This window comes from Pyxicephalus adspersus, chromosome 9, assembly GCF_032062135.1.
Source record: "Pyxicephalus adspersus chromosome 9, UCB_Pads_2.0, whole genome shotgun sequence".
Taxonomy (NCBI): domain Eukaryota; kingdom Metazoa; phylum Chordata; class Amphibia; order Anura; family Pyxicephalidae; genus Pyxicephalus; species Pyxicephalus adspersus.
The window spans coordinates 18,540,304-18,551,941 of NC_092866.1; the positions used below are offsets into that span (position 1 = coordinate 18,540,304).

At 37.2% G+C, this 11,638-nt stretch overlaps 1 protein-coding gene across 1 annotated transcript in view; it reads right to left on the reverse strand.

Moving 5' to 3' along the window:
* Positions 1-6: 6 nt before the first annotated feature.
* SLC12A3 (solute carrier family 12 member 3) overlaps positions 7-11,638 on the reverse strand; it is a gene marked incomplete in the record, with an annotated part of 31,677 nt that continues 20,045 nt past the window's right edge. Inside the window, 10 exon segments of the mRNA XM_072422806.1 lie at positions 7-1,665; positions 3,944-4,011; positions 4,486-4,621; positions 5,190-5,276; positions 5,490-5,601; positions 7,327-7,428; positions 8,673-8,756; positions 8,902-8,984; positions 9,347-9,453; positions 10,832-10,966. Coding sequence (XP_072278907.1) covers positions 1,524-1,665; positions 3,944-4,011; positions 4,486-4,621; positions 5,190-5,276; positions 5,490-5,601; positions 7,327-7,428; positions 8,673-8,756; positions 8,902-8,984; positions 9,347-9,453; positions 10,832-10,966 — 1,056 coding nt within the window.

Sequence of the window (11,638 nt, forward strand, 5' to 3'; positions counted from 1 at the left end):
TTTTTTTCTAGGTTTTTCTCCTTTAAAATTGGGTGCGTCTTATAGGCCGGAGCGTCTTATAGTCCGAAAAATACGGTACTTAGTTTTTGTAAGACATGATCATGATTTAAATTGATACCTATTCTAGCATAAGGTCTTGGACTCCCTAGCAATTAACCCTTACTATGATACCTACATTCACTATTTCTTACTAGCTAGCCACCTTGTTAACTCCTGCAATGCTATTTCTGTCTTTAACCTAGATTGACAGTGAAGTAACGGTCATCCCAATGCTGACTTAGTACTATCTGCTTGACTCCTGATTTTGAACTGCAAGTTATTCTTAAGTGCTTGATAAGAAAAAGAATTTACTTTATGTAACAAGTAAGTTGCACTATTCATGCCTAAATCACACCACCCCTTCTTTTTTGCAAATATAACCAACCACTGTATTTTGTTAATTACTTAACATACATATATATTTATTTCCTCTTAGTTTGTTGCAAGCAACTCCATATTCAGATTTTTATCATTATTATCTAGTGAAGCAATATGTACCACCCCTGCTAACAATACCAGACAGCTATCCATACGCTTTTACATATGTCACTTTAATTTATACTGTTTATCCCACTAATATTATTGGATATGTGTGTGACACTGCGATATTAAGCGATTATGAACCATGAAATGATCTGCTGATTATCTTTTGAATGAATATACTGGTACAGATATGGTATTGTAATCCATATTTTGATGTATTGATACTGTTTTACATTATTTATATTTACCTATACTTACCCCAGCATATGTTTATATATGATTACACAGCTGCTCTGATGCTCTCGATCCATCCCAAGATAAAGCCTATTGGCGAAACGCGTCGGGTTTCAGACCGTGATTATCTGTATCATCTTATCTTGAGTCAGACTACCGATTGTTTAGTTTTAGCAGGCAAGCCCCTTGGATAAATCTATCCGCAGGGGCCGCCTCTTTATCATGTTTGTTACATGCGGTCTATCTATGACTATATTGTTATCACCGATTTGTTTTGCTTTTGTATTCTATTCACTTCTATTGATTATTGCTGAAAAAACCCTTTTGTCTTTTGCTTTCTTTTTTATTATTCTGTTCTAATTGGGGTTGGCACCTCAAAAAATATTAACTAACTATATTCCCCATGGGTGCCAGATAACATAATATAATAATAATAATAAGGTTCTGCTGTATCCACCTGTGCACTGTAACCCACATTTGTCGTGATGAGACAACTTTTATAAATACTGTCCCAAACAAAAGTTAAATAACATTAAGAAATGTATATACCTGGTGAAATTCATACAATTGGTAACTAATGACTTAGCAAATGTTCAAATCAAAAGACTAAAATACAGTAAATGGGGGTTTCTGGAAAGAATACTTTGGTCTAGCACAATCTGTTCCTAATAAAATTTTGGAGGTCTGGAATATGAAATGCTCCCATCCCTTAATCTTTATTCACTTTCGCTGGTTCTTCTTGGAGTATGGAAATATAACCGGTTCTCTTACTGACAGTACATTGTCAGAACGTTCTTCTGGTTTCCTCTGACTAGTAGTACCGGTGGTCTCAGGTCTTGGGACAATGTTTCCAACCAGGCCATGAACAGAGAACTGGGACATTTCCCTTTCCTGGCAATAGGCATTGTTCTGAACAAAAACAAAAAAGAGATGTTTATAAGACCACAGTGTAACTATCTTCTATAGGTACACATTTAGACAAAGCATTCCCGACCATCTGTTCAGTTGCAAATGTTATCAGGCCTAGATAACAAGCTGATTTTCAGTTCTGATCTAATTTCCATTCTGATTAAATGATCAGATCTAAAGGGAAATCAGCAGCTGGCTGACCATAAAGCTACGTACACACGTCAGATTTTTATCGCCCGATAATCGGCATTGGCCAATTATCGGGCGAAAATCTGCCGTGTGTACAGTCGGTGTCGTCCATCGTCCGGACGACCGACCTGCCGGATCCACGGACGATGGACGACAGCCGATCGTAATGAAAGTGAAGGGGAGAGCGCGCAGCAGGGTGCCGCTCCGTCGCTCTCCCCCTCCCCTCTCCATAGAGCATGAACGGTGCTGTATGTACAGCACCGTTCATGCATCGTGCACTCCCTTGTCGTTGGAAAGGATCGTGAAAGATCCTTTCCAACGACAAAAATTGGCAGTGTGTACGCAGCTTAAGCAACTGATTTTTCTGTAACAAGTCAGACATAGATATATATCAAATATCAGAAGTACACAAGTTATGTCATTATGTATGGGAATAATACATCAAATGTGATCATAGTTCTATTCACTTTCTATTCAAGAAAATAATCAGAAGGGCAGAATATCATTCATGTGTGTGCTGCTTAAGAACATTTAACTAAGAGATTACCAACCAGAAAACTGATCAGTTGTCAACCACAAAATTGCCTTCTGATCTGCTTGTGTACTCGTACTACATCTAAAACTGTATGTGCAGCCAGAATCAGTCTGTTCCTGGCAAACGTACACTAAAGCTACGTACACACATCCAATGGTTCTCACCCGATAATCAGCTCAGGGCCAATATCAGACGAGAATCTGGCGTGTGTACAGGCCCGTCGTCCATCGTCAGAACGACCATCCTGGTAGATCCACAAACGATGCTAATGCAAGGGAAGGGGGAGAGCGCACAACAGGGTGCCACTCCATCGTTCTCCCTCTTCCCTCTCCATAGAGCAGAACGGTGCTGTATGTACAGCACTTGTTTATGCATCGTGCAGTCCTTAGTCATTGGAAAGGATTGTGAAAGATCCTTTCCAACGACAATAATTGCACGTGTGTATGCAGCTTTACACTTGGTGCAAAGAGTATGGGGATACAGGTCAAATGATGCCTTTACCCAATTGTTTCACATAGATTGCTGAAGTTGATAAGTTATGTGAAGGAGCTTGATTAAACTTGTCAGTATTGACTGAAGATAACATGTTCCCACCTTACTTCCTCAAGGTGTGTATGAGTAGAAGACAATCTTTCCTGATCGTTTTCAAGACAAAAGACCAAAAGATGAATGGAGTGCTGTACATACAGTGCAGTTTTGTTCTATGGAGAGGGGGGAGAATGAGCTAGCGGCACCCCGTTGCGCTCCCCCCCCTTCACGTCCATTGCTGTCATTTGTCTCCTATTGTCCGGGGACCCACCAGGACGGATCCATGAACGACGTTGGAGGGCTACTGTATACATGTCATATTCTTGTCCAAGACAAGCCCTGAGGCTTGTATCGGATGATAATCATCTGACATGTACATAGCCTATGGCAGGGGTGTTTTAATACAAGAAATGACATCACCGGACCAAGAAAGCCTGAATCCTAATGCAAAAAGTATATGATTTCGGTACCCTGGTTTCCTGAATTTTGCATGCTATGTTCTTGCTTTGGGTCCTTGCACCACAACCATCCCATGTGCCGCCTTCTTTTATGGAGGGTTGATCTCAGTCCACGACAACAATTTTAGTTTGATATTTCATGGTCAGATATACAAAGAGCAATTTCTCTAGAGATTGGTGTTTAGATGTGTGCAGTATTCTTTAACTAATATATTGAATTTAACAGCTATTTTGATGGCTTTACTTTGCAGAAATAAAAAATACAACAGTTGCCCTTATAAATTGGCCTAGGTAGTGCTTTGTAAAATGGCATGAATTGCAGCAAAAATATTTTTCATCCAGCCTCTGACAGCCTTAAAAAAGATGAGCAAACCCCACAACTCTGTAGTTTATGTTTTTCTTTTTACACAATTTCCTTTGAGTACGGTACTGTTTCATTTTTTGAAATAAGAAAACCAAAGGCTTTAGTTCATTACAAATATTTTTCCTGCCACATTGACAAAAACTGGAGTCCTGGAGGTGCAATTTGTTTTTCTCTGATTCTTGGTATCTGGTACATCATACTCACATGACAATAAGAGCTGCATCTCGAGAATAATCCAGCAGCACCTCATTCAATCTGATTTGCCTCAAAGACTGGAAAAAAAAGAGAACACACAAATTGAATATATATATTTATGTAAAACAGGGCATAAGAAAACAACAAAGGGGAAAACATTGTACTGAAGACGTGGTAATCCATAGTCAAAAACACCTACAAAGGCAAACTAAAAAATATCTTATCAAATATATGTTGGTTAAAGTTGTATTCACATGCTCATACATACTTTTTACCTACTTCCATGTTGGAAGTTCTTACAGTTTCTCCTAAGGTGCACATCACATCTTGACTTTTGGATTCATTTATTGTCTGTTATGTGTGCCTTTTACTGGAAATTTACAAACTGAGCCCTTTGTGTTGTGTCTGTGACATTTTACTATCCCCCACCCAGTGCACAATGTTGGTAGCCAATAAGTGTCCTAATAAGCCCAAAGTTTTGGCACAGTGTTAACATTTAAATGTTCGGTCTTGGATCTTACACTGAAGATATACAGATATTTTGATGATACCTTAGATCTGTTCTTTTTGATTTCTTCATCTGAGATCTTCCAGGGACAATCACGCCTCATCTCATTTACTAGAAGCTCTTCTTTAAAGCCATCATTCAGCATGTACGGAGCAATGAGATCTTCAAAACGCTTCACACTAACAGTAAGAATATAAACAACAGGTGTTGATACTGCATTTTTACTCCATTCTTTAAAATACAAAGAGCAACACCAGTCACCCCTCTGAGTTATGTGAGTGCATAGCTTTGTTAGCATGACTGTTTCTCTTTAGAGTATGAAGAGTTTGTGCTAATGGCCTCCTCTCTGTTTGGCCTCCTATATTACAGTGATCATACAGCTCAAAGCACTGCCTTTTTTTTTTCCCATGAGTTCTTATAGTGGCCAATTCTGTTTAACCCAGAAATGTAGAACTAAACAGGGGGGAAAAACACATTTAATCCTAATCCAAATTTGACTTACATTTTTGCTGCAAATGTCTAATTTAAAAAGACATTCCTTTATGTATTAATACTTGACCACAAAAAATACTGTAAAGCTGCAGATATGTTTAAATTCTTTGATCAGCACACTGCGCAATATTCTAAATGTTTACTGCTCTGGATTTTTTGTGACACCTGACCCAAGAGCCACGGAAAGGTGAGTACATGTTTTTCCTAAATCTGAATTTATGAGTATCAACCCGGTACAATAAATCTTGTTCTTACTGTTCTGGCCGAGGCTTCTGGTTGATATCAGGCAGAACATGCACTTCATGGAATACAATTCTAAATTTACTGAGTAGAGCAATCATCCTATATTAAAAGAGATCAAAAGTTAGGTCAATATATTGGTTGACATTTAGGTACAAACGATATTAGATATTGTATGTTAAGACAATATATCAATATATTAAAGCACAGACACCTATGTATATATGCTATAAGACGTCATCTGATAAGACAATACATACAAAATGTAGGGTTACCCCAACAATGATAGTATGTCATACAAAAAGGTAATCTTACGCTTTGCGCTCTTCATCCATCCTATTGATCTGACCTCCTACAAATACTCGAATTTTGACATTTGCCCATAGTTTTTTGCGGCTCAGTAGATACGGGATAAGCAAAGTTAGACCTGCCAGATAAATGTGACAACTGTTTTCAATAAAGGATACTGGAAGCAGCAGATAATCTATAACGATAACCGGTAATATTTTATTTGGTAAAATTTATATATACAAAGAAATGCATTTTACTAACTCCTCCAACTATTAGCTAACACTAAATATTTTTAGGTAATTTTTTTTTCTATAAAGGCTACATTTCAACAGAAGAAGTCAGTTGTTTGTTTTTGCCATTTGTAATGGTATTGATTCCCTTCCTCTTCTGTATATATGCCAGGAATTAAAAGGAAGTCCCTCCAAAGTGAGGCAAAATACCCTCCTAGACTGTGGTTACTATGACAAATGTCCCTGATGCAAAGTCCCTCATCTTTTCCTGTTCTAGTGACAATAGTTACCAGAACTAACAGTCAATCTTCCCAGTGCAAACACAAAAAGCATGATATTTCTAACTCTGCCCTACTATATTCAAATTAAAAAATCTGGTCTTCAGATACATTTTAGGTAACATTTACAGGCCTTTTCTACCCCAAGCTTTGGAGTGGATAGTGAAAGTGAAAACAGCAAACCAGTGGGTCTTTCATTATGCTCTTTTTTCCTATCATTATGTTTCCTTGTCGGCACATAAAATGATTGGCTCCTTCTACTAATCTAAGTTTATTGTACAGGGGCAGGGAAAGGCTGTTGTGAAATGAAATCCAGGTACTTACACTGATTGCAGTAAACAAAAATACATTGTAATAATATATATAAATAAAACAGAGCTAATTGTTGTCTTTTTTTTATATCCGCCTGGAGTTTAGCTTTAAAGAAAACCTGTAAATGCAGACTCCCTTTTATATACAAAATACCTGTTAACAGAAAACTTCATATACTTAAATTTTCAGTAGCCCAACAGGAACAACCACAGCAATCCATGAAGGCACATGTGCTTGAAGTGTGTAAACACTTGAAGGGGGATAAGCAGTAAATTACTTTTAAAGAAACAGGCCCCCACAAGAGATTTGGGCTAAACTGATTTTGGACAAAATGTTATTCTTTTTTGATTATAAATTTTACCATCACATTGCATTTTTAATAACTTTTTTCTTTTTTTCTCTGTGTAAAAAAATTAGAGTTTGTTTCTTGGCTTTTGAAATGAGTTTTCATCGCCCACTGGAACTTTTTAACGAGCACCTCATCCAAATGTATTTCTCTCCACGCTAGCATTTTGCCACCATGCCCAAACGTCAGAAAAATGTCCAGATTAATTGCCAAAACAATGGGCATTTAAAGTTTTACACTGATTCCTAGGAGTCATAGACATTATTGGGTGGCTGAATGTAACGCAAAACGAGAAACTTCAGCTGTTTAGAGCAATGTTTAGTTAACGCTATGATGCTGTACCTGGAAGACAGGTGCTTCCTCCACGTAAACCTGTTCTCAAATTCTTGCTATCATTTCTTTGTATTTTTCATACTTCAGAGGTCTGAAATACAGGGACCCAGCTTAACAGAGGTCCCTTGTTTAACTAGGTTTTTTTGTTTGACTAGCTGGAGTTTGCAGGGAATTTTCTGCATTGCTAATCACAAACTACCTCCAGGTTAAAGTATCTTCAGAAACATTCATATACTTGGCTTGCTCTGCTAAACATTATGCTTTTGTAAATAAGGGCAGAAAGGCAGAGGAGAAAAAAGAATTACAATGCCCGTGCTAGGGGTAAACAGCAACAGGCTGAAAATTTGAATGGTGACACTTACCTCCATCATCAAACAACCAGTATATATCAATTGTCTTCTTTCCCTGGTTAACCTGGAAGATGGTGCTTGCCTGTTGTTCAGCAGTTACAGCCTCTGGATCCACTGCAAATAAGGAATTCTATAATTGTGTATCAGCATTTTACATTCACAAACATAGATTATTGTGGATTTTTGTGTGCCAGCTGAGTGGGGAATGTAATGGCTTTGCTGTGATAAGAGCAGTAGTTTGCAAACCTATTATTAACAGAACTGTAGTGCAGTGGAAAATCAGGATGTTGTTCTGAAACAGGGAGTTATCAAAATAACTAAATATGGTTACTAATTGCTGATATAACTGATAATGCTACCTAATTCTGATAATGACATATATTGTCTAGCCTTCATGCCTGCTGCTTATTCCTATTAGTCTGTAATGAATGTTTAGGGATAGGAGAAATTAGAAAGCTCCAGAACTACCTAAACATTTTGGAGATTTGTGTAGAAGAATGGGCTGGTATTGGGCAGGATTTTGAAGGTTTCAGAATATTTAGGTGCCTTTGCGTAATTCCTGACAATTTTACACCCAAAAACCTCAAGTGTCCCTTGGTTGCTCCTTCTTTTGATGCGAAGCACTACAAAGTGCCTCTTTCTTCTGTATATGGGTAAGTATGTGACTATTTCCCGTAAAGATCAGACTTAGTGACTGTCACATTATGGAAGGGTAATATCTGTGCTACATGATGAGGTGGTAAATCCCACTGAAAACAAAGTGAACCTGTGCCCAACATTTGCACACTGAAATGTTTACATACATTGTATACACAGGTAAACACTTTAAAACAAGCCATGATTTACATTTGTAAATAGTGTAAGTTTTGTGGAGAAAATCATCCACATTTCATAACAGATGTACTGAAGCATCAGCCCTTTTCCTATTAATTTCTGTTGCACCAGATTCTTGGCACCCTGTCAGCACTGTAATGTATACACGCTACAGATATTCCTAAGCGTATTAGATATAAAGTGAAACCTAAGTTTTGAGCCTTTGATGTGGTCTTTAGGAGTTATTACTTCACTGTGCAAGCAGCTAGAAAGCCACGGATGGCTTGCTTTAAATTGTTCTTATTCTGGGTCCATATGCACTTTAGAGTAACTATGTCATGAGAGAACTGTCATTTTGACTTCCTTCTAACAATGTTAGTTGTCTGGAAATCCTTGTCTACATCTTTCAGCAGAAGCAAGATGGTCTGCATGACAGCTGAACAAGTAAACATGTTAGGAAGAAGAGATCAAAAATGTCAGTTTTTTATGTTTGTCTTAAAACAGGTCGGAGATGTGCAACCCAGCTTTGCATATCATTGACTTACATGTTCCTTGTGCCATGCAGCTATCTCCATTCTCCCCTTCTTCTTTCATTTTTGGTTCCTCCATTTGTTGAAACACAGGATTGACTGCAGTGAAAAATAACAATTTATGTAGAAAGATTAAAAAAAAAAAAAATAGCACACACCTCCATAGTAATATAACAGAAAGAGGTATTCATGGGTGAATATCAAGATCAAGGTAACAGACATTTGACAGATATCAATGACTTACTGTGAGCCTGCATGACCCGAGACATGTTGAGTCCATCTTTCATTCTTAGCAGACACAGGCCATAGTTAAAGTCAAATGAATCACTACAATAAAAAGACAGTTGGGTTATGTGTAATATATTTCACACAATACATGACATAAAACTTCTTGTCATTCCCTATGTATTGTTGTCATTCTGCTATCATTGCAAATGGGTCATTGTCAAGAGTACAAAGATAAAGTGAATGGAACTTGTGGGAGTTTAAAGTTGAAGTTAAAGAAAAACTGTGGATTTCTTCTTACTAACAAACTGGATAGTGTAGAAAATAGATTCGCTATAGGTGTGTTTCAGTATTCAGTTTAGGACAGTTTCTTTAGATAAGCCTTACATTCAGTTTTAGTGTTAAACTCAGCAGTGATTTGTCCATATAAACTTTTCATAGATGCTATTACACATTATACTTACTGAAGTATTGCCACATAACTTTCCACATTCCTTGGGTGAGACGTATGCCAGTTCTTCTTATATCCCAAAAACAGGACATTCGGTTTCATTTGACCTAACCCAGATGCCTGCATAATCGAAAAAAACATAAGCCAGTAGATGAAGAAAGGTTATGGATTACATGAGTATACATGACACCATGCCAGAATGCCAGAGATAAGCTGTTTGTACAGACAACACGGGAGATTTTAAAATATTGTTGTTCTCCCAATTTATGTGCATTTGAGACAAAATATTAAGTCTTTGTAAATGCCCCCAATGCATTTTGGGTTTAAACCAACAAAACCAGTACACATTGGTGTGGCGGTAAAGTAAAGGTTTAACCTGCTGATGGTGCTGTCATTAAAAGGAATCTATTGGTCTGCATTGCATAAGCAAAGCAGGTTGCCTTTTTTCCTTCCCAGTATTTTTGTATTCAGTAGAAACCTTTCTAAATAATTCAGTGGAAAATGCCATAAGTGGGTCATATTTGTTCAATGAAAATGAGTCCACAGACAGGGTACAAATAAAAAAACAAAAAAAACTCAGGCTGCAATACTCAATTTCATTTCAAAGTACCCCCCTCAATAGTTCTTTTTCACCTACAGTACAACTTTTTCAGCAAAAGATTTGTTTAGTTTGAGGATATATGGGCATCATGGCCACATCCTTAGAGGGGACATTGCCAAGGCACCTTTCATCATGTAAGTGTCCCCTTCTGCATCAACAAACTACCACCTTGGCTGAAGAAGAGGAAGTTGTGGTAGAAGATCCAGAGTGTCATGTGACCAGCTGAATGGCACCCAAAAAAGTTAAGTATGAAAACAAACAGAGCAAAGCAAGCAGGCAGGCCTTTAAGTGGGATACTTGTGGGCATGGTTGAGCCCAAAGTTGGGCAACCATTGAAATATTAGCTGTATGACTTGTTTTTATGAATCACACAGCTCATAGACTTGCACTGTGGGAAAAGGTAAATGCAGCCAATGTGCACAGAACCTGTGTGATGTACGTACATCTTAACTACCATCTGTACTACAAGTTCCAGGTATCAAAGAAAATCCTGAGGAACCAGACCAAACATCTGCAAAACTCATCAATATACTTAGAGACATATCTGTTTGGATGTTTTTAAAATGTTTCCAATATGTTTTAAGGAATATTACAATGAATAAAGTTGGCTGGTTGTTTAAATACAAAATGGTTTAATAAGTGGATGCCTTTAACGTTTCATCTCTAGCTTTTTCCTAAGAGTATTTTTCATGAAAATTAGGAATGTGGCATGAATAATAATACTATTTAAAATTTACTATTGAAAACTCTTTAATTAAAGGTTGCAAGTTATTGAAAAAAAAGTAAAAAAAAGGGAACCCTTTTGGCATTATGAGTAAGCCCATTCTTAGGTAAAACAAATCAAAATATAATTGTTTTGAACCTTCAGCATATAAAAACACATAAAGCTGAACATACCTGGATCAGCATTTGAGCTCCACTACGCAGATCATCAGCAATCAGACCGGTATAGAAGGCTCTAATTTTTCTCTTGTTCAACCACTTGATATGACCTTCGGGGTTCAACTCCTGGAGTTTCTGTTTTCTTGGACCCTTTATAATGAACACACATTGAATAGTTTTTATTTTATATTGTTTCATCAATACAGTACATCTTCTTTCCCAAAAACTAACATAATTCTTTTTTTTGTTTAAAAAAAAAAAAAAAAAAATATTCTGTAGGACTTTACATTGTATGCATAAATCAGTGCCTACCACTTTGTCAGCAACAATGGAATTTATATTATATAGAAAGAAGATTTGAGGAATAAAGAATGCACAATAAGGATGGCAAATAAGTAATAGAGGAATAGAAAGCAATAGAAGAGAATTGGGATAATATTCTTTTTAATTACATTCAATGAGGTCACATACAATATTTTAAGCTAGTAACATACACTGTACAAACATAGTACCTGTACTACATGAACATTACCGTAGGGTTAAGAAGGAAAAAAACTTCCTCTTTGGCCCTGTTGCCTATTAGCACAGGCCTTCTGGGTCTGATTTATTGAAGCTCTCCACGACTAGAGAAGATAGACTATCATGGGACTACCTGGGTGATCTAGCAAACCTAACATGTATCTGGTCCAAATGATTTTCAATAAATACATTCCAGGTTTGCTAGGTCACTCAAGTTTCCCCATGATAGTCTACCTTCTCCAGTATTGAAGAGCTTTAAAAATCAGACCAATTGTGTGTACCTATTAATCCAGTCCAGTGCAA